This window comes from Silurus aristotelis, assembly GCF_946808225.1.
Source record: "Silurus aristotelis genome assembly, chromosome: 22".
Classification (NCBI taxonomy): Eukaryota; Metazoa; Chordata; class Actinopteri; order Siluriformes; family Siluridae; genus Silurus; species Silurus aristotelis.
The window spans coordinates 6,782,962-6,807,003 of NC_139595.1; the positions used below are offsets into that span (position 1 = coordinate 6,782,962).

At 38.6% G+C, this 24,042-nt stretch overlaps 1 protein-coding gene across 1 annotated transcript in view; it reads right to left on the bottom strand.

Annotated features, from left to right (window-relative positions):
* Nucleotides 1-24,042, bottom strand: part of piezo2b (piezo-type mechanosensitive ion channel component 2b) — a 78,499-nt gene that overhangs the window by 19,847 nt on the left and 34,610 nt on the right. Inside the window, exons 9-30 of the mRNA XM_083524818.1 lie at nucleotides 23,831-23,932; nucleotides 20,315-20,444; nucleotides 19,299-19,465; nucleotides 18,769-18,999; nucleotides 17,934-18,048; nucleotides 16,877-17,082; nucleotides 16,619-16,767; nucleotides 15,281-15,454; nucleotides 11,980-12,182; nucleotides 10,576-10,736; nucleotides 10,283-10,459; nucleotides 10,038-10,160; nucleotides 8,461-8,661; nucleotides 8,045-8,249; nucleotides 7,197-7,298; nucleotides 6,841-7,006; nucleotides 5,177-5,420; nucleotides 4,519-4,621; nucleotides 4,022-4,178; nucleotides 3,306-3,395; nucleotides 2,625-2,758; nucleotides 2,300-2,368 (exon numbers count right to left, since the gene is read on the bottom strand). Coding sequence (XP_083380944.1) covers nucleotides 2,300-2,368; nucleotides 2,625-2,758; nucleotides 3,306-3,395; nucleotides 4,022-4,178; nucleotides 4,519-4,621; nucleotides 5,177-5,420; nucleotides 6,841-7,006; nucleotides 7,197-7,298; nucleotides 8,045-8,249; nucleotides 8,461-8,661; nucleotides 10,038-10,160; nucleotides 10,283-10,459; nucleotides 10,576-10,736; nucleotides 11,980-12,182; nucleotides 15,281-15,454; nucleotides 16,619-16,767; nucleotides 16,877-17,082; nucleotides 17,934-18,048; nucleotides 18,769-18,999; nucleotides 19,299-19,465; nucleotides 20,315-20,444; nucleotides 23,831-23,932 — 3,409 coding nt within the window. The remainder of the gene's footprint in view (nucleotides 1-2,299; nucleotides 2,369-2,624; nucleotides 2,759-3,305; nucleotides 3,396-4,021; nucleotides 4,179-4,518; nucleotides 4,622-5,176; nucleotides 5,421-6,840; nucleotides 7,007-7,196; nucleotides 7,299-8,044; nucleotides 8,250-8,460; nucleotides 8,662-10,037; nucleotides 10,161-10,282; nucleotides 10,460-10,575; nucleotides 10,737-11,979; nucleotides 12,183-15,280; nucleotides 15,455-16,618; nucleotides 16,768-16,876; nucleotides 17,083-17,933; nucleotides 18,049-18,768; nucleotides 19,000-19,298; nucleotides 19,466-20,314; nucleotides 20,445-23,830; nucleotides 23,933-24,042) is intronic.

The window sequence follows — 24,042 nt, forward strand, 5'->3', positions numbered from 1 at the left end:
TCTTTCGATAACGTCAAAAATATATTTTATTAAATGGATTTTTTTTTTACATTGTCTTACATATGTTTTCACCCACCTTAAGCTGTTTTACAGTTTTGTAAAGTTAGAACCAGAAACTGATTAAATTGACTTAATTGAATTAATAGTATCATACTTCATTGGTAAAGTAAAACATTATTTTAAATATAAGGTGTGTGTGTGTGTGGGTGTGGGGGGTTCCTGATTTAATTCAATTTCATGTATAGCAGAGGCAAAGGTTCTGCTGCAAAAGCTGTTGTCCGCTGAAGTAAAAGTAGGAGGGTTTTGTACAGACCATTGACAATGACCTTTATTTGGCTCCAATAATGTTCTCGCAAATTATGCAATAAGATTTGGCCGGAAATGTTGAAGGCATTGGACAAAGTTTCTGTTGTGTTGAAGGATGCCCTTAGTTTCCTCATGCTAAAGTCAATATCAGGAACGTACCAGTGAAGAAAGACCTCAATATCTTACATGTGTCCTGGAAATGGTTGGCCACTACCCTTTAAAGGAGCTGAAATTTGTGGCCAGGAATACAGCAGACTCTGTTTGCACAAAACTCCAAAATAAAAAGGTGAACTCCATTCTAGTAATTATGTTAAGTTCAGATGGCAGTTGGTTGCAGCATTACTAATACAATAATTCTGAAATGGACAACATATTCAATCACAATCTCACACATAATAAGCTAATGTGAGTAGATTCCTGACATCCCTACTGAGTCCATTTCAGTTCCAGGATTTAAAACTACAAAAGGTAGAAATGTTAAAGAGGGTTAGAAATTATGAATACATATGCAAGGCAATGTGTTTTATACATTGTACAGCCAAGTCCAGAATGATTGGTACCTTTTAAGAGAAAATGGATGTACACAATAGATATTACAAAAAAAAAAAACAAAAAAAAAAAAAAAAATAATAATAATAATAATTTCCCCAGTAAACAATACAGTGGGAAATTATGAACTTTTTAAAAAATAGGTCACTTAAATTAAAAGATAAAAAAAAAAAAAGAAATCACTTAATGTATACTACCGCATGTAACTAATCTTTATGTTGTTTTAGAGTTTAAATACAAGGTTGTATAAGTGAGACAAATAGTTGTTAAAAACATAATTGCTTACTGAAAAATCTAAAAAATACCCCCCTCCACAGTGTAAAGGCTATAAAAGGGTGGAAGAGAAAACCCAAAAGAACATGTATGCACAATTGCAGATTTTATATAATTCAAGTTTGAGTTTTAAAATGTACTAAAAGTGTCCGAAGAAGCCTTTCCTTGAAACCAACACAAAAAATTAATATGGAGAAAGTGTCTTTGTAAACCATTGAAAAAATGCATATTACTGCATTACTATACATTACTGAATCCACTCTAAAAAAAATAGAGATGGGACTGTTTTGAGGCTGGTGGTCTGCTGGCTCTGAGGATTGATGGTCTGCTGCCTCTGAGTATTGATTTTGTAATGGCTATCTTAGATTTAGACTGTAAAACCAAGTGAAAGCCTGTGGTCTAAATTGACAAAAGCTTGCCAGAAGGGTTCAAGAGCATCTTGTTAGAGTTGACTAGAGGGACTAGAGTTGTGCATCGATACTGGTATCCCGCAGGATGCAACAAAAAAGTCGCATGGGCGGGAGGTTTTTATTTTCATGCGAGCACGAGCAAGTAGTCAGATATGAGGCTTGCAGGATAAAAATGTTCATGCGCGATGCATTTACAGCCATCATTCATTCCTCCTTAGTAACTGCCTGGTCAGGGTCGCAGTAGTTTCAATTCGGCTGCTAGTTTGTTTGGTTTTTTATTTTGGGAAACAAAATTAAATCAACTTATTCAAAAATATTAGTTGGGTACAAACAAAAAAAAAAACAATAACTGCGTGAGCGGGATTAAAAAAAAACAGTCCCGCGCACATCTCTAGTTGATTCCAATTATGAACTCGAGTGATGTAGATGAGTTTGAGAAACTGTCATAGCCAGAATTCACACCATACTGACTGACAAAAAAAAGGATGCCGGAGATAAAATCTATATTCAAACTAAATAGCAGACAAATATGTTTAATGGAGTCATTTTGAATGTTGTCATGAAAGATGCCAGCAATTCTGGAGCTGTCTGTATTTTCTGATAAGCCTTAAATAGATTCAGGAGAAGCATAAGGCCTGGGTGATTTGAGTTTGCTGATTGGTTGGTCTCACTGAGCCCTGGTACAGTATGAGAATCTTCTGAGTTCTGGTCAAGGACACAAGGAACACTCAGAGCAGAGGAAATTATGATAGTAAACCTACTGGAAGCATGGTCAACCCAAGGCCTCCACCACTGCTTTTTTTTGGCCTTGGCTTTCTCTTTCTCTGCTCCTACAATAAAATGGTGGCAAGATCATTAATATAACTGAATAAAAATAAATATCATACATACATGTAAGTGTATTTTCTTGTGTTAATGGTGTGCAAAATATATAATGACATATGATGAATTAATATTATAATAAACTTTTTTTTTATTTTTATACCAAAAACAAGATTTCACTCTTGGCCTATATTATCCAATTTAGCTGCTGATCTACACCAGTTTAAACATAGTCTCCTTTCACTCCAGATGCATTTTTCGTACCATCGTCGTCTTCATCCTCTTCACCAGCTTCAGGTGGAAATATTGTCTGGCTTTCAGTAGACTCCTGGGTCAGGCTCAGCATCTTCTCCTTGCCCTTTTTAAACTTCTCCTGCCGGGTCTTAATGCGGTCCATCCTGGGTTAAGGCATTCAAATTCATCACATATGATTCAGACTATATTTATAAAAAAAATTACTAATTGGAGCTACATTTGGGATAAACAGGATAATTTTTGAAAAATATTATTTATGGAAATCCAAATAGTTGAACTACATTTCGTCCATTGGAAATGCTTTATAAGTCTTTCAGATAGGCTTTTTTTTTTTTGGTAGGCCTCTTTCCCTACTTTCTTGATAACATATGACCTTAAATGTCGTAAGGCAGAAAAAGGCAAAAATTAAAACCTGAATTCATGCAAAATCATCTAAAATTTATATTACGCTTAGGGAATATTTGATGCATTACTTTGTAACAGAGTAAAGAAATTGGCTACAACTCAAGTTATATCCAGACAACACACACAAAAAAATTTCAAATAGTCAAAATCATTCTTGCAGATCCATTTATACTATATATATATATATATATATATATATATATATATATATATATATATATATATATATATATATATATATATATATATATATATATATATATATATATTTGTGATGATTCTCACTGTCTCCTGAGCTGCTCCATGGATTTATTCTCCTCCTCAATTCGAGCTCTCACTGCCTTTACGATAGAGGCTTGAAACAGCTCTGCTCCTCTGAGAGACACACAAGGAGAAAATCAAATAAAAAATAAATAAATAGTGGCTGATGCTTAAGTGAGAAAAGGTTTAGGGGAAAAAGAACATTTCGAGCATATGACTAATGCCCAGCTAATGTGCAACCATCATTTGGGGATTTAACAAATAAATTCTTGAAACAGACTTTCAGCAACAAACAGCTATTCCTTCATCAGGGACTGTGAATTCTAGGTTCTTAGAGTTGTCTTTCAGGTTCATAAATTTAACCAAGCAGACCTATTCGCAACCTGGCAGGAACACGACGTATCAGTAAAGTTTGCCTGTAAGGAAAATATTAGGGCAATCCAACATTAAGAACCAAAACAAAGAAAGAAATATTCATTATTATGATTGTTATTATGAAGCTTCTAACTTTAACAAACTAAAACAAAACGGTCTTTCAACCTATAGAAGTTTTAACTGCCGGCTTCCCGTACAAGGGAAACCTTATGCCTTTACCAGGTTGTGGGCTGCATGTTAAGCTTCCGATTGCAAATGGTCTAAACAGCTGTTTAATGATCCGTGTTGCACATGTGCAGATGACACTGGATAGTTGCATGAAGAGCGATGGTGAGGTAAATGGTCTTAAACATTAAACAGTGTACCTCGAAGCCAGGATCTGTCCAGCACGTATATCGGCCACGACGTGGAGGAAGTAGTAGCTCATGAAGACGCGTCTCTGTAGCAATAGAAAGCTAAAACAGATGCTGTCCCAGATGATTCCTGCCTCATCCTTAGGCAAGTCACATTCAAAACTAGAGACTGAACACACACATTGAAGACACATACATATAACATTTCCACACCAAAACCAGTTTTAATCGTTTAGATGCTGAAGTTCACTCTGGGAAAAAAAATCCTAGTGTTGTCAGAGACTAAAAAAAACACCAAACACATTGCAAAGGAATTTGTGCAAAACAGTCAGCTGTTGTCTTCTTTTTAATTAAATACTGTCATTCTGCATAGACGTGGTACAACAGCATTTACTGATTTTACTCTTGACCTGAAGTACACAAACAATTTGCATCTGAATACCAACCCAGACCTCATTACGGAAACTGTGATGGTTGGGTTCATTAGGACAAAGTACTAAAATCCACACCTGGCAGGTCCTCATATTCTTTGATGGTGCAGGCCAAACTGAGCAGCTGGATCAGCCAGCAGCAGTTCAACTTCAGCTTGTTGATGTAGCCACATGCAAGAATCTGTGCAAATCAACCACAAAGAAAATCACACCAGTGTCCAAAATATTAATAGTAAATAAACACTTATGCATACTATATGCAGTATATTAAGGAAAGTGTTATTAAGTTTTAAGCATGACATAAACAGATATGCCAGTTTATTAGGCACACCTGTTCTGTTTTTATACTCAACGGTAGACAAATCATTAGTTTGAGTCCATGGAATGAGCAGATTTCAAATCTGGGGTATTGGTTTTAAAATAAAAAAACTGGACTGTAGCTTAAGTTTATATGGTCCTGAGATTAAATATTGTAAATTTTTGTAAATATAAAGAAAGCTTCAGAATCTCACCATCAGTTGCACTACAAACATCAGTTAAAAGAATTCTAGGTATCATTTCACACATGTAGTAATTGTATACCTAAAAAGTGTCCACAATTGTAATAGAAAGTGTACCTAATAAATTGGAAACTATGTTTTTTTTGTTGTTGTTGTTTTTATCCTAAGCAGGTAAAATGTACCAGAAAATACATTTCAATAAAAGTGAAGGGAAAAAAAAGCTGATGTGGTCTTACAGAGAAGACGTTTTTCATGGTGATGACGAAGACGTTATAGGCTATCAGGAAGTCCCAATAGTGCAAGATCTTTTTAATGGGTTTGAGCAGAAGCTCTCCGCCAAATAGCAGGAAGTAGAAACACGCCACCAGGTAGCCCATGCAGAAAATACTGATGCGTGTGGTGCCCGTGATGAAGATGATGGTTAGGACAAACCAGAACAGGTAGCTGAACATGATCACCTTCAGCATGTCCAAATATGACCTGTAACACACCAAGCACCACTTTATAACAACCAGCTGCATATCCTGAACAGTACCATGAGCAGTGTTTATGCACTAAAGCTATAGAAGGTGTAGTTAGCGTATACATGTTATTTGGAATTTGAAATTCCTTCTAGAAAGTGGGAAATCTTAAACTAATCTTGAACCATTTTCTGGCATATATAAATATATATAAATATTTAAAAGATTACACATGTGAACACAACATGCAGTTTTTAAATGAAAGTTTTTATTATTGAGTTAGAAATGAAACTTGGATATATTTTAGTGTAGTCAATGTGCAGCTTATATAGCAGTATAGATTTCCTGTCCTGGTACAGCGTGAGTAGACACAGTGACACTGCACTAACACTAGTTCCTTTTTTATACCCCTGACATTGTTGTGTAGGCGGAGACTAAATAAACTTGCGGTCCGCCACTTGATACATTTATGAGGGAACTCAGAATTTTATTTGTGTTGCACATGTAAAAACGATTGCATTCAGTACTGAAAGCCATGTACCGAAACATGTCGGTACAAATACGCGGACCGCGACACCCCTAATATATATATATATATATATATATATATATATATATATATATATATATATATATATATATATATATATATATATATATATATATATCCTATGTGAAGGAAGTAAGGAAGTGAGTGCTTACCATAAGGGCTGTAAAAGCTGGCATGTATGGATCTGAGTGCACTCTAGACCTCTTACCTATATCACTGTGTGCTACATCAATCCACACATTACCTCTCACAGCCACTCAGAGCTGTGTGTGGAAACACTGATTGCTAGATGTAGCTCCCACTACTCAGCCTGTATTAAGGGCTTTGATGAAAAGATACATACAAGTGTTGCTGATGGGTCAGAATGGACAGATCCCTATCTCTCTCACTCTCTCTCTTTCTCTTTCACTTCCTCACTGATCACCTTGTTGAGAAAACAACTCACTTTGGACATAAAAGCTGCTTATTGAGTTAGGTGGGGAAAAATGCACCCGGGTGAAAGTGATGGTGAGCAATGGACAACACGTTTAACCTGTAATCTGATCTATAGAAGAAGAAGTTGGTAATGAGAGGACAGGACAGATGCATGGGAGAGGTTTTGGGCACGTGGACAATTTGCAGATAGCTGATAGTCAATCCAGTGCAAAGTGTTCACAACGCATTCTGGCATTATTAAAGCCTGCTGCTACTGTATACAAATAAAAACAAGAGGCCTGATGATAGTTTGCACCATTGCATCTTATGTAATGTAGCTTAATAAATCAATTCAAATACAGTGTGTGTGAGTGTGTGTGAGTGTGTGTGTGTGTGTGTGTGTGTGTGTGTGTGTGTGTGTGTGTGTGTGTGTGTGTGTGTGTGTGGGTGTGTTTGTGTGTGCAAATGTTATCACCTGCAGTGTATAAAGTCTGGGACAGGGTTGTGTACACTAAAGGAGGCGGCATCCAGATCTCGGCAGATCTCTACGTTCTCACCAGCCATTAGACGGACCGCTGCCTTATTCTCCTCATCAAACACCTGGCCCTGCAGTGAAGCGCTTAGGAGCAACATAAAGTCATCTACCAGAAAGCATAGAATAAAAAGGAAGAAAGGAGAAAAAGTGAGGTAAAACTGCACTTCTTAAAAGATTTCAGCACTTTTTTTGTTGCAGTTTGCAGTTGATTAGCACACAGTTACTTATATTTGCTATAGAAGTTCTAAAAATTTGCCAGACATTTAAACATATTGTAGGATATAGTCATGGCTCACAGATGAGAAACTTGGGGTTTGGCTTCGTGTGAAAATCAGGCAGGAACAGCCACTTAATGACATTGGAATCTGTTGAAGAGTTGGGGAATCTCCATGGATATTCTGAAGAAGAAATAAAAACATCAATTTGGCTTCATTTATATCAGTTCGGTTCCATTCAATTTGGGGTTTTTTATTATACATTTTTGCCACAAAGTAGCTAAATGGAAATTCCTATGGATTATTTAGATTTAGATTCTTAACAAGCAAGCCAAAAGTAACAGCGACGAAAAAACTTGACAAAATTTATAAACATTAAGAAGAACCAAACTCAAAAGGAAGCCTGATTTCCTTTAAATGGCATTCAATGAATCCTAAAAGTGGGGTTATAAATCAGTATGCATGTGTATGTATATAAAATGTAGGCTGTAGGGTGAGAAAAAGAGTAATAGGGTAAGAATCTGGTAGCAGGAGTGCATATAGACCTTGACATGTAAACCAAATGACCTTCTAATCAATAAAAGTCCACTATTAGGTACATTTTTATTTGCATAGAGCTTTTAACAATAGGCAGTGTACTAATTTATGGTATATGGAAAAGAAACTTGTCAATTCAAATCTATATCGCTTTTCACAATGAACATTGTCTTAAAGCAGCTTTACAGAATGTAAGATTTATAGAACATAATTCACTTATATTTAAATATATGTGTCTTTGTCCCATGTGTATTAATAACAGCTGTACAGTTGATATAAATTTTACAGTCATGTTATACCTAAACTGACTGCAGTATGAAGTCAGTTAATCTAAGGTTACTTTCTACACACACCCAAACAAAAATTGATTGCATGGACACACTCATGCTCACCTTTACATGCTGCTGGTGGGATGCCTATACAGACAAAATACTGAAAGGTGATCATGCAGGCCAGGAAGCAGCAGTATTTAGGCCAGATTTCAGCAATTGCCTTTCTCCTGCGACGGTACATTACTGCTGCCAGAGCAACGGCATGCAGCATAGAGTAGAAGTCCATGCGCTGGCCAATCACGTTCACCGCCAAAAGAAAACATACCTGACACAAAAAATTAGGCCCACATTTCAAGCAGGATAACACGAGCCATTATATACAGTTATAAATGTATGTCTGAAAAAAACATTTTTTTGCATCTAAAGAAACTGAGCTGTTTCTTTAGAAATTTGCCTTTCAAATACTGTAGTATTCATTCCTTGCCTAATACAGTGTATAAGGTGTCTGAAGCTCTGGTGAACAGTTGGAGACATACCTCCACCCCGAACTTGTAAAAGAAGTAGTTGATGAAGTATTTGGCACAGTTGATGATGCTGTTATCAAGGTGTTGACGCGTAATCTCATGAAAAATGATTCGAAACGGTGGAGGAGAAAGCTTGTTGCGCAGCCGGTAATACTCCTGATGCCGGTAGATGGTGACCTCGAATGCCAAGATGGCCAACATCAGTAAGTTATTCTAGAGGAACGACATCATCATCAGTAACGTTATACAGGCAACATGTAGAGCATAAGAGAACACGAAACATGAGTCAAAATGATACAGGAGGTTTTTTATTCTCTCTCACACAGAAGGAGTTTTTTTTTGTGAGTAAAAGTGTATATATTCACAGAAACACAAACACATAAATGATTGATTTTGGCTTAGGGCTAACACTTGTTTATTAACCAAGTAGGTTGAGGAAATCAGGTATCACCCTTACACCATGCTGAGTTAAATCCCAGTGCTAAATTGTTCATCATAAATTACTAAGAAAATAAACAAATACGGGGGAGTGGTGGCTCCAGCGGTTAAGGCGCTGGGTTACCGATCGGAAGGTCGGGGGTTCAAGCCCCGGTATCGCCAAGCTGCCACTCTTGGGCCCTTGAGCAAGGCCCTTAACCCTCTATGCTCCAGGGGACCCTTACGAGAAAAATAAATCAAGGTCGGAGCGACGTGGGGCCGCCTTCCCGTGGGCTCACCACCTGCAGGAGGGACCGTAAGGGACCGGTGCCGAGAGGATTGGGCAGCAGTCGAAGGCGGGGGCCTTGACAGCCCGATCCCCGGACATGAAGAAGTGTCTGGGGAATCTGCTTAGACTGCTGCCCCCGTGACCCGAATTACGGATAAGCGGGAGAAGATGAAATAAAAAATGAAATAAACAAATACACCAGAAACACCGTACATGGATTGTTTGATTTACTGCATTTGATAAAAGCGAACAATTTGTGTCAATATAGCTGTAATCCATCAAAGTTCACATTACACAATGGGCACCAAATGCAAAACACTTTATCTTTTTATCATGGCACCTGTTAGTCAGTGGGATATATTAGGCAGCAAGAAAACGTTTTATCCTTAATGTTGATGTGTTAGAAGCAGGAAAAATGGCAAGCGTAAGGATTTAAACGAGTTTGAAAAGTGCTGAATTGTGATGGATAGACATCTGGGTCAGAACATCTCCAAAACTGCAGTTCTTGTGGGATGTTCACGGTCTGCATTGGTCAGTATCTATCAAAAGTGGTCTAAGGAAGGAACAGTGGTGAACCGATGACACGGTCATGGGCGGCCAAGGCTTATTGATTCACGTGGGGAGCGAAGGCTGGCCCGTGTGGTCCGATCCAAAAGACGACTGTACTACTGTAGCTCAAGTTGCTGAAGAAGTTAATGCTGTTAATGTTTGACAGACCAGAACTGTTTAGGCAGCAAAAGGGGGACCAACACAATATTTGGCAGGTGGTCATTAAGTTATGACTGGTCGGTGTATAGTCCAATACATAATCTGACCTACAGTGTTTTATATAAAGATGCTGTTATTGTGTTAGTACACAATAACAGTACATTTATTTACTTACCCTTAGATTTGGCAAAAGAGAGGGAAACTTCTCCAAACCAACCCAGTTAGCAGGATCTACTGGTTTCTCGTACAGCAAAGAACTCTTCATGTAATTCCTCTCCTTTTCTGTGTAATTCATAAGCTAATGGAAAATATGGAGAAAAAAAAACATCTATCAGACACTGAATACAGAAATCACTAACAAAGAGTTATTAAAAATACATAATTATGTAGCATTTATCCAAACCAAAAACTGTCACTCACCATTGTGCAATTGCTTGAGTATGTATCTGGGTCTATAGACTCCAGCTGGTACAACATTTTGCAGATGATGATCACACAAGTCCATACAGTGCAGATGCTGGAGGCCATATGCCTGAACTGATTGTAAGGCAGAGCAAAGGCCCATGATGCCAGGAACACATAGTTCAGTAGAGACACCTGCAAACATTAGTTCACATCAGGCCGACTCTTCATGGCATTAAAAGGTATTAAATACAGATAACAAAAACAAATGACTTATTTAAATTAGATACAGTCAAACAAACCATGGTTACCTCAGTAACAGACACCAGAATGATGTAGGAAGACACTATCTTGATGACGTGCATCTCCAGCAACCACCAGATGAAGAGCTGCAGTTTATGGAAGTACTCCAGAAACTTCAGAAAGAGCACTGTTAGACGGTCTACCACCAGATGCCACTTATTTTTTAGATCTGCAAACAAAGTTTAGATGAAAATTTTTTTTTATGAACTGCTTTAACATGAACCTGAACAGTTCCAACATACCTTTCCCACTGAAGTCGTCCATACAAATCTCACACACCGTAACCTTACTCACAAACCTCACATGCTCCACCATCACAAATCTCACACACCCTAACTTTACTCACAAACCTCACATGCTCCACCATCACAAATCTCACACACCCTAACCTTACTCACAAACCTCACATGCTCCACCATCACAAATCTCACACACCCTAACCTTACTCACAAACCTCACATGCTCCACCATCACAAATCTCACACACCCTAACCTTACTCACAAACCTCACATGCTCCACCATCACAAATCTCACACACTTATTCTTAAAAATCTCATATACTCCACCCTCACAAATCTCACACTCCTACCACCCAAATCTTACACACCTCACCATCACAAATCTCACACACTCCTACCACCCAAATCTCACCAGCTCAGACTCACAAATCTCACACACTCCTACCACCCAAATCTCACACACCTCACCCACACAAATCCCACACACTCCTACCACCCAAATCTCACACACCTCACATTTACAAATCTCACACACTCCTACCATCCAAATCTCACACACCTCACCCTCACAAATCTCACACACTCCTACCATCCAAATCTCACACACCTCACCCTCACAAATCTCACACACTCCTACCACCCAAATCTCACTAGCTCAGACTCACAAATCTCACACACTCCTATCACCCAAATCTTATCAGCTCAGACTCATAAATCTCACACACTCTTACCACCCAAATCTCACACACCCCATTCCCACAAACCTCACACACTCCACCCACACAAATCCCCCACACATAATCCTCACACCCCACCCACAAAAATCTTACACACCTTGCCCAACCAAATCTTACACACTCCACTCAAAAAAGACTCACACACTTCATCTTAAATAAATCTCACACAACCCGCTTACACAATTCTCGCACACCCTAACTACACAAATTCCATACCCAACACCACAAATCTCACAGACCCCACTCACATAACCTTCAAATATTGTGCACCCCACACACACAAATCTTTCACACCCTGCTTACACAAATCTCACAACAATCTGGACAGCAAATGCTTTCTTACCATCCCATTAGATTATCATTGTACAAATTATTTCCATTCATTCTCAATGATCCAACAAAAATGCATGGGCAATGATAAGAATAGTATTATACCTGAGCTCTCTTCGGATGGAATTTCTGGATCTGTAGCAGCACTGCACTGTTGACTCTCATCATGGATGGAGCTCTCCTGCTCCTTCTTTTTCTCATCCGCCATGCTCTCCACCACCAAAATCTCCTTCTCCTTGTCCACCAAGGATTCAGGAGAGGAGCTCATCATTGTAAGATCTGCCAAGCTGCCATCTGGATGTGCGAGTCTGTTTGGCAAGAATTTCCATTAGAGAAATACGAACGGACATTGCACTTGCCTGTTTATAAGGGCACTAACCTATGTTTGGAAACATTTAGAATAAAAAAAAGGACCATTGTTTCAAGAATCGATGATTATGAAATCCTAAAAGCACTATATTCTTTCCAGCAAGCAGATGACCATGAGGGTTAATGCCTTTATAAACAGTACAGAGCTAAACCAGGGTTATATTGTACAGGCAGGGTTCGGATCATGGATGCCGTGAGCCTGGAGTCTTCACAGAGCAGCAGGGATGTGGTAATGTGTGTGTGAGAGCACTTTAGCACAAACAAAATGCACATCATTGATTATGGTCCAAATTCAATCAAAAAACATATTTCATATCCTGTTATTAGTCAGAATTAAGGGTAGGATCCATGACATTAATAAAAAGCTTAAGTAGCAGAAAATGGGCAGCGCTATCAGAAAAGATGTAGTCATCTCGGGTGATTCGGGGTCAGAGGGGGTGGAAAACTTGCATGGTATGGCTGCATGGCAATGGAAAGTTTTTTGTTACTGTCTCTGCCACGAGCTCACTTACTTGCTCTGGGGAGATGGAATTTTTTGCTTGATGCTGTTAAGAAAGGAATCGTTCATAAAATTGAAACACAGAATGACACCACAGGAAAACTGCAAAAGCACAATGGTTTAGTACAAGAGAACGGCATTAAATAGTGGAATTTGAGGGGGATGATGGGGTGAGGAAACTGTGAAAATGGGAGAAAAAGGGCGTGCATATTTCTAACATGCTGAGGAGTGATCATTTTGAATGCAGTCAGTAGATGGAAAGGAGCACTAAGAAATGTTTCTATGGGATCCAAACATGGCTTTAGGGTCACTAGTGGGGCAGTAGGTGTGCTAAGGATTCATCATTCACAAACAAATGTTATATCCAGTGAGGAAAATAAGTATTTGAACACCCTGCTATTTTGCAAGTTCTCCCACTTAGAAATCATGGAGGGGTCTGAAATTGTCATCGTAGGTGGATGTCCACTGTGAGAGACATAATCTAAAAAAAAAAATCCAGAAATCACAATATATGATTTTTAAACTATTTATTTGTATGATACAGCTGCAAATAAGTATTTGAACACCTGTCTATCAGCTAGAATTCTGACCCTCAAAGACCTGTTAGTCTGCCTTTAAAATGTCCACCTCCACTACATTTATTATCCTAAATTAGATGCACCTGTTTGAGGTCGTTAGCTGCATAAAGACACCTGTCCACCCCATACAATCAGTAAGAATCCAACTACTAACATGGCCAAGACCAAAGAGCTGTCCAAAGACACTAGAGACAAAATTGTACACCTTCACAAGGCTGGAAAGGGCTACGGGGAAACTGCCAAGCAGCTTGGTGAAAAAAGGTCCACTGTTGGAGCAATCATTAGAAAATGGAAGAAGCTAAACATGACTGTCAATCTCCCTCGGACTGGGGCTCCATGCAAGATATCACCTCGTGGGGTCTCAATGATCCTAAGGAAGGTGAGAAATCAGCCCAGAACTACACGGGAGGAGCTGGTCAATGACCTGAAAAGAGCTGAGACCACCGTTTCCAAGGTTACTGTTGGTAATACACTAAGACGTCATGGTTTGAAATCATGCATGGCACGGAAGGTTCCCCTGCTTAAACCAGCACATGTCCAGGCACGTCTTAAGTTTGCCAATGACCATTTGGATGATCCAGAGGAGTCATGGGAGAAAGTCATGTGGTCAGATGAGACCAAAATAGAACTTTTGGATCATAATTCCACTAAACGTGTTTGGAGGAAGAAGAATGATGAGTACCATCCCAAGAACACCATCCCTACTGTGAAGTATGGGGGTGGTAGCATCATGCTTTGGGGGTGTTTTTCTGCACATGGGACAGGGCAACTGCACTGTATTAAGGAGATGATGACCGGGGCCATGTATTGCGAGATTGTGGGGAACAACCTAATTCCCTCAGTTAGAGCATTGAAGATGGGTCGATGCTGGGTCTTCCAACATGACAATGACCCGAAGCACACAGCCAGGATAACCAAGGAGTGGCTCTGTAAGAAGCATATCAAGGTTCTGGCATGGCCTAGACAGTCTCCAGACCTAAACCCAATAGAGAATCTATGGAGGGAGCTCAAACTCCGTGTTTCTCAGTGACAGGCCAGAAACCTGACTGATCTAGAGAAGATCTGTGTGGAGGAGTGGGCCAAAATCCCTCCTGCAGTGTGTGCAAACCTGGTGAAAAACTACAGGAAACGTTTGACCTCTGTAATTGCAAACAAAGGCTACTGTACCAAATATTAACATTGACTTTCTCAGGTGTTCAAATACTTATTTGCAGCTGTATCATACAAATAAATAGTTCAAAAATCATACATTGTGATTTCTGGATTTTTTTTTTTTTAGATTATGTCTCTCACAGTGGACATGCCCTACGATGACAATTTCAGACCCCTCCATGATTTCTAAGTGGGAGAACTTGCAAACTAGCAGGGTGTTCAAATACTTATTTTCCTCACTGTAAATGCTAGTAGGTCATAAAACACAATAATATTAGTATATCATATTTTTTCAAAACATTCGCGTTCTTGTGGAAGCTTTTCTAATTAAGGAGTGAACATGGGAGAATAAGGTGAGAGGAAAGAGAGAAGGAAGGAGATCGAAACATTCAAAGTGGAGGGTCCAAGGGTGCTACAAAGCATGAGCAGTCACCCACCTATCCATAATCAGACAGATACGGGCACTGACTTTGGCATGGCTGTGGAGCCAGTGCCATTATAGATGGAAAAAGAGAGATGAGAGTAGACAAATGATTAAAACAGGGACAGGAGGGACATGTTTAAAGCTCATTGCTTGGTTCTATTTCTAAGTGCTTGCTGGGTACATATTAAAAATGACACATGACAAAGACATGATCCTAAAAAAGGAGAATGGAATGAACAAGAATAAATTATTCATGATGATATGTTCTTTGAAATAACTACAGACACTGATTCAGATGATAATAATAATAATAATAATAATAATAATAATAATAATAATAATAATAATAATAATAATAATAACAATAATATCTGTCATTTTCACCTGTAGATGGCATTGTCCTGTTTGGCAGCCACAGCTTTGAGATCAGTGAGTGCAAGGAAGTGCTCATGGAAGTAGTGCAGGTGAAGGATGCAGACTAGCAGGAAGGAAGTAGGGATGAAGATGCGTGTGAACAGGATACCCAAAGAAAACCTCTCCAGACCCAGATCCTTTAGTCTGCCAGAGAGAAAGAAAGAGAGAGAGAGAGAGAGAGAGAGAGAGAGAGAGAGAGAGAGAGAGAGAGAGAGAGAGAGAGAAATAGAGAAATAGAGAAATAGAGAAGAAGGAAACACCTGTTTAGCAGTGGGATATGTGAAAATGTGACAACTAGATGACTAGGTCAGAGCATCTCCAAAACACCAGTTCTTTTAGAGGTTTCCCAGGTATGCAGTAGTTAGAACCTACTAAAAGTGGTTAAAGTAATGACAAGCATTGAACCAGTGACAGGGTCATGTGTGCCCAAGATTCAGTGATGTACTTGGGGAGTGAAGGCTAGCCCATCACATCTGATCCCACCAAAGAGCGCTGTAGAGCAACTGCTGAATAAGTGCTGGCTTTGATAGAAGGTGTCAGGACACACAGTGCATCTCAGCTTGTTGCGTATGGGGCTGAGTAGATGCAAAGTGCCAACCCTGACCCCTGTCCAACACCTACAACTGGCATGTTAGTATCAAAATTGGAAAATTGAGCAATAGAAGAAGGAGGTATTTTTATTGAATCATGAGGATGAGTTGGCATCAGGATGCATCCAGGAAGCTGGCAAAGGCAGTGTTATGCTCTGGACAATGTTTTTGTCTTGGGTCCTGGCATTCATGTGGATGTTATTTTGATATGTACCAGCTTTAAAGAATTAAAATTCCTAAAGGTAATCCCATTCCTAAAAGGTAATGCGTTCTGACACACTGCACACTTGTTTAGGAATGGTTTCAGCAACATGACAAGTTTAAGATGAGGAGTTTAAAGTGTTGACTTGGCCTCCAAATGCACCAGATCCCAAGCCATTCAAGCATCTATGGGATGTGCTAGATAAACAAGTTAGATCCATTGAGGTCCTACATCCAAGCCTACAGCACAGCCTCAGAGATCTTGTGAAGTCTATGCCTCAGAAGTCCAAATTGTATTATACTCTGGTGAGTAGTTACAATCATATATGCATCTTCTTCTGGTATATTCAAATTCATTCATTCATTCATCTACCCACCTTCAATTATTACTTCATTCTAGTCAAAATAAAGATGAATATGCTGAATGAATAAGCCTTTCCTAGGATGGCAAACTGCAATGTAAACCCTAGACTACTATGTACTATAAAAAAAACTACTGTAGTCATGCTTTACTCACTTTTCCTCACTCATGCCTGTCATGTTGGACCAGACGTTGATGGAGTTATCAAATTGGCAGGTGTAGATGAGGGTGAGGACCAGCATGGTGTACACCACCACTGACATCCAGAAATATTTTAGAATCCTTCTCCACCACTCATAGTGCACCTGCACAAACCAAACAGCCACCATCACCATCATAACCCTAGATCTCCTCATTACATAAAAAAATATTTACTTTGAATATTTACTCAGGATTCGAGTTAAATGCTGATACCTGATAAAGAGCCACGCAGAAGAGGAACAGCATCATGTAGATGATCTTGTACATGACGATACGTCCTTCAAAGCTCACGAAGAAGAACATGCCTCCACAGATGTAGATCCAGTACTTTACTAGCATGCCCATCACCAAATTTCCCACCATGTGCATCAAGTCATTCTCGCTACCTTCCTCCTCCTCCTCTTCCGGCTTCTCTACCTCTACAACACAAAACATTTCTCCTCCCTCATCAGGACTTAACATTATGGTGGCATATTACATATATCACAGTCATATATACATGCTTTTCATAGCATCAGTATAAGGTAATACACTGTAATTTCTTAAGAATCTAACAAATAACAGCACATAATTTATCAAAACAGAGCAATTTATAGTACATACAGTATATATATAGTATAGTATATATACACACACACACACACACACACACACACACACACACACACACACACACACACACACACACACACACACACACACACACACACACAGTGCAACCTCGATACTCATGGGGGTTACGTTCTATGACCCCTCGTGAGTAACAAAAAGTCACAAGGTTTTGACTCCTTCCTTTTGATGGTTCCTTTTTTTAAAAATTGTACATGTACTGTAAACTCAACAAAAATTGTAAATTACTTGTAAGTATATATATAAATATATCAATATATCAATATATATATATATATATATATATATATATATATATATATATATATATATATATATATATATATATATATGTGAATTTATAGAGGGTACTCTGAGGTTTTAATGCAGAGCTCCTATGCACTCTTTTGTGGTCTGCTAGCACTTGTGGCTGAATGGTTAAAAGCTTTGGGTTACTGTTCAGAGGTCACAGCCCCGCCATGCTGGTGCCATAGAGCAAGGCTTTTAATGTGATCTCCTCCAGGGGTGCTGTATCATGACTGACTCAGTGCTCAAAGCCCAGCTTCTTAATATACTAGAATATGCAGAAAAATTAATTTCTACCATCCTGTAATGTGATAAATACAGATCAGGCTTTGGTCAGCTAAGGTTTTGAACGTACCCTTTTTCCCCGAATCAACTGAAACTTCAGATAGCGTTGCTTCCTCTTTTAGTTTGTCCTGCCGTTCAGTCAGTGTCTGATGCAGAAGTAGCCAGAAACTCAGCAAGTACAGCACCTAATGACAAGCCAACAATGACACATAAGCGTACACACACATTCCAATATGGGACAAATTAGTGATAACATCACATTTTTTTAACACTGACAGAAATCAATTTTTAATTCCCTTCCCCTAATAAATTAACAAGATCTCCACCAAGCCTTCTACACTCACATCTGCGTGTTTAAAAACTATATAAAGGGCGTATGGAAAGTTATTGATACTGGAACACAAATATTTGCAAACAAATGAAGGTCAACAGAAGTAGCTTAGATAATATAGTACTACGTGGCCAGCTAGTTAGCTTGTTATGGTATAGTATAGTAGATCCAAACTAACATTTCAGTTATGAGATTAATATTAGCTTGCATGGGTGACTGATGGTCTTTTCAGAATTATACAGATGTAAATTTTCCTGCTTGCAGTTTACTTTATAGCTTTATAATTCTAAAAAAAAGATCATCAGTCACCAATGCAAGCTAATTAATCTACATTTACACTACACTCAAGTGGTGTGTTTGTAGTTAACATTCATATTTGCAGCCTTGTGGTATAATTATATCAACAAATTACACTGAAGCAACTAAACATACCAAATTATACAATTACATTTTTTTAACCTACTTGTATTCCAGCAACTAAAAAAACAAACAAACAAAAAAATTGCCACACAAAATCAGCTTGTCCGCAGCTCAATCACTTTAATTAGCATAGATTGTGCATTTCTTTTGTTACCTTGGACCAGAGCTGGTTGAAGGGCACGTCAGGTTTGAGGAAAAGGCCCGGGACAGAACTCAGGGACTCAAAGCTCCAGATGTACTGTAGCACAATTACCAGGTTCCCGTATGCAACCATAAAGGGTGAAGTTAGCATAGCATACTTTCTTCTGTCTCGCACCATCCACAGAGTGCAAGACCACATGAGGAAGACAAATGTCAGCCAGCTCACATAGGTAATGCTCCAGGCCTGTAAGAAACAAAGATAATAATAAGAAAAGTTTATATTAAATAATGGGAGCAGTCACAGGTCTATTTTTAATCTGATCATTTCAAAAAATGACTGTTTCCACAATAAAACAATTGTTGTTTAATAAAGTAATACATACAGCACACATTTTCCTTTCAGAGCACGCTCAGGTCTTTAGCAATAACACTCAGTTCTATTTAATTGTTAAAGAATATTTTGATGGTAATAAGTCATCCTGTGTCTGACTGTGCGAACATTTCATTACAAAAAACGACAAGGCTCGATAGATTCACTCTCACCATCATGGCAATGAGAGCGCACACATAGCTCTGCTTCATAATGAAACGGAAAACTTTGACAAGGCCAGCTGGAGCTCCGCTAGGCTCTTTCTCTTCGCTCTCTTTTGACTCCTCTTCTTCCTCTGGTGGCATCTCCACTACCTTATACACTTCCCCATCCTTTTCATCTGTACAGAAGAAGAGAGTTTTTATATATATATCAGTGTACGAACGGTTTTGCTAGTAAAAACCTTTGTATGAGTACAAGCATATTTCGGGAAGACGGGCATTTCTTTTGTTTCCATTCACGCATTCTGCACGTCGCTCGTCACCTCTAACCCGACGCTTCATAGACGTTGTTCTGAGTGCGTTCTCATTGTTCTACTGTGTAAGTATTGTGCTTGTTGTCTGTTTTTATAGTGTTTTTGTTTTATTTCACTATAAATTTTGCATCATGGGTCCCAACAAGTGTAGTGATTGCACTGGAAAGAAGCTTGTAAAAAGAAAAACCATTGAAATCAAGAAAAAAATTGTAGAAACGCATGAACGTGGATCTTTGTCTGCAATACGGCAAAATAGTTCAACAGGAAATACAATAAAAAAACGAATAGTTTTTTTTTATGTTTTCAATTTGTTACTTTTTATGTTTATACTTTGTTACAAGTATGTTTGGGTGATTAATTACGCATAAAACATTTTTTAAGGCCTAAAATAAGCGATGGCCTGAGGTCTGGGAACGGAGTAATTGCTTTTACATTCATTCTTATGGGAAAATTACCATGCGAGTACGAGCATATGGGAACACGAGCGGGTTTCAGAAACAAATTCATCTCGTACACCAGGGTTCCACTGTATATATACACACACACACACACACACACATATATATATATATATCACTAGATCTATAAAGATAGTTCAAGTCATTAAACATGTATTTTGACAAACAGGATAAGGTAAGGTAAGTAATCATTACGCATCAATCTGAACAATTTAAACTCATGTCTCGTTATGACAGCTGTGAAATGTAATCTTACCCTCAATATTATTAGATTCGTCCACCTTATACTTAGGGATAGAGAAGAGGTCCAAGCTGACCGGTCCATTCTCTGCATTTAGGGTGGGGACATAACCAAAAGATGTCCCATTGGAGTTCATCAGTACTGCCTATGATGTAAATTTGGTAGAAATAATAATGAATCTTTATCACATAAACATTCAGTGGTACCACTAAGAGAAGGAAAAAACTCGGCTGTATTCATTTTTCCAATTATATACTAACATTTTAAAATGCTCTCCTAAATTGTAAATCTTTCTTTTGCTTATCACTTTAGTAAAACATGATATCATTGTAATAAATACACTATATTATTAAAAGGATATGGACACCTGGGCAGTCACACCCGTATGTCATTGCTGCACATGCATTTCTAAGTCTAGACATTTCTTTTTAGCTATAATAACCTACTCATACCTTGGAAGGCTCATCATTGGTTTTGGAATGTGGTTGTGGGGATTTTTGCGAATTCAGCAATTAAAGCCCATATATGGGTATGAGGGTCAGGTGTCCATATATCCAAATGAATAAAAGCAAATGTACAATAATCCTTCCAAAAACATTTGAGGCATGCAACATCTGAGTCAGTGCTGGCTCACTGATTATTATTGAACATAAATCAGCTTTTTGGTCGAAATTCTGAAGTGATTCTAAGTAAGTTTAATTAAATACACTGTGAAAATGGATGCACCTACTGTAGCTACCTTGTGAACCCCATTCTGTTACTGTGGATTGAATCTGCTCATGGTATTGTACATGAATAAATCATTTAGTATATTTTACTCGGGATTGTTTATAGCACAGGCATTGATGTCAGGACATTACAGACATTTATAGTGTCTTCAGACTTACAGGGAAAAAAACCCTACAGTAATGGGTTCGGTTCCATGCAGATACAGTCTTCCTGCTTCCGAACTGATCATCTGTTTGACATGCCAAAATGTCTACATTAAAAAAGAATCTTGCTAATGAGATGGTTATAAGAATAAGCTTGCGAGTGTGAACCTTACAACAGAAAAAGAACCGAATATATTTGCCTCCTCAGGACAGCAACATGCATATTCATTACATGAATAAAAAGCATTTGGCAGGAAAACTAAACTGATAATATTGATACAAAATTGAAGGCAAAAACAGCCACTAAGTCAATACTTTACTTCTGTAGATACCAAAATGTGATTTATCTCCTAAAGAATACATTTCTCTCAACCAAGATTGGAAAAATGGTTTGACTTATTATACATGCCTCTTAGATAAAAGTAAATGCAACAAGGCTTTAACCTCAACAATGTCTCAACAAAAACCCCAAAATAATCATGCCAGTACAAAGCAAATGCAGTATTTGGACAAACACAAGGACCCAATCAATCTCGGGTCTTAAATTTACTGCTGTGAACAGGGATATACATAACACTCTAAGAAAACCACAAATGTTCTCTAACCTCAGTGGTGCTGTAAGCATCCTGAGTGGACAGAAGCTAGAGAGAGGGAGAGAGAGAGAGAGAGAGAGAGAGAGAGAGAGAGAGAGAGAGAGAGAGAGAGAGAGAGAGAGAGAGAGAGAGAGAGAGAGAGAGAGAGAGAGAGAGAGAGAGAGAGAGAGAGAGAGAGAGAGAGATGCAAAAGAAAAAAGTGAGGTGAAGATATTGACCAGCAGAAGGTCGATGACATTATTGTTCTCTAACATCACCGCTAAACTGGAACAATAAGGAGCAGCACTATTGAGAGATTATATGCCATCACTCACACACTTCTGGGCAAAAGCTTTTAGTGTTTCCGAAGAGAGCTGCAACCATGGAACATGGTCATGTTCAGCTGGACAAACCCCAAAGACTCCTGGTTCCAACCAGCGGATTAAAGCATAAGCCCCCTTATGGTTTAATCCGAACGTCTATTGATGATTTAACGTTCTCTCTGGCTGCTTTATTAATTTATGAGCCATTGTGGTTGAATTTTTTCTTTCAGCTTGAGCGATGATCAAATGTCAAAATGTAGCAAATCAAATTAAAACATTGTTGTAGGTGGTCCGGATGAGGTCCCTCAAAATAGGCCCAAACTGACCAAACTCTGAAATATTTAGCTCATGTAAATAATTTAGCTGAAAAAGACCAGAACCTTTTAAAAAAAATATATATATATATCATTCATAACTTCTCTAGTCTAAATTTGATGGTGTGTATTGTAAAAAAAAAGTAAATAAAAAAGGAACAAATAAACAATGGGATTGAGAATGTTTAAATACAAATGTACAGAGAAACTACGTGTTCCTTTTTCAATTTCGACACCAATTAGTCTTATATGTTCAGTTCAGTTCAGTATGAAACAAAATTTGGTACAGCATGCACAGCTGTTGTAGTGTTACACGTTATTTCATGTCATTCTCTGTGGAACGTTTGAAGGATTTACCCATGATACACTCAAACTGAGTTGTATCATGAGTTGTAAATTTGATAATTAACACGGATAAATAGTTTACAATTCCTGATATTGTGATTTGTGGTGAGAGTAGAGAGCAGGTTGAGAAGAGCCTGGAGAGGTGGAGATATGCGCTGGAGAGAAGGGGAATGAAAGTCAGTAGGTGTAAGACAGAGTACATGTGTGTGAATGAGAGGGAGGGCAGTGGAGTGATGCGGTTGCAGGGAGAAGAGGTGGAGAAGGTGGAGGAGTTCAGGTACCTGGGGTCAACAGTGCAAAGTAATGGAGAGTGTGTTAGGGAAGTAAAGAAAAGAGTGCAGGCAGGGTGGAGTGGGTGGAGAAGAGTGACAGGAGTGATTTGTGATAGAAGAGTATCTGCAAGAATGAAAGGGAAAGTTTATAGGACTGTGGTGAGACCTGCGATGTTGTATGGATTAGAGACAGTGGCATTGAGTAAAAGACAGGAGGTGGAGCTGGAGGTAGCAGAGCTGAAGATGTTGAGGTTTTCGTTGGGAGTGACGAGGATGGACAAGATTAGAAATGAGTTTATTAGAGGGACAGCACATGTAGGATGTTTTGGTGACAAGGTGAGGGAGGCGAGATTGAGATGGTTTGGACATGTGCAGAGAAGGGACATGAATTATATTGGTAGAAAAATGCTGAAGATGGAGCCACCAGGTAGGAGGAAAAGAGGAAGGCCAAGGAGGAGGTTCATGGATGTGGTGAGGGAAGACATGCAGGTAGTTGGTGTAAAAGAGGCAGATATAGAGGACAGGGTGGTATGGAGACGGATGATCCGCTGTGGCGACCCCTAATGGGAGCAGCCGAAAGAAGAAGAAGAAGAAGAAATAGTTTACAATTCCAACCGTGTTCAGCAAGGACAGACTGACTACAGATGTCCATAAATGTCCTTTATTTTACCTGTGTGGCTTGCTATTGTTATAGTCTTGTTGAGTCTGTCTACATCTGATCAAAGATGCTTTTTTTCTGACCCATGACATCTATTTATAACCACAGGTGTTATTTTTATACTAGATTTCTATGCTGTTTTTATGAATCCCTATACAATGTGTGTATTACTTACATTCTTTTCTTCAGTCTTCTGCCGCGTAGTCCACCATAGTTGCCTTCTTTTTTCCGCTGTGGGACGCTCGTTGTCTTCGTTCACCTCTTCTTCCTCATTCTCCTAAAAGACAAGGCAAACAATAAAAAAATGTATTTGGTAATTAAATCTGATGTACATTTTACCTTTGACCTCTCTTTTATGTGACACATGTTACACATGTTAAACAGAAA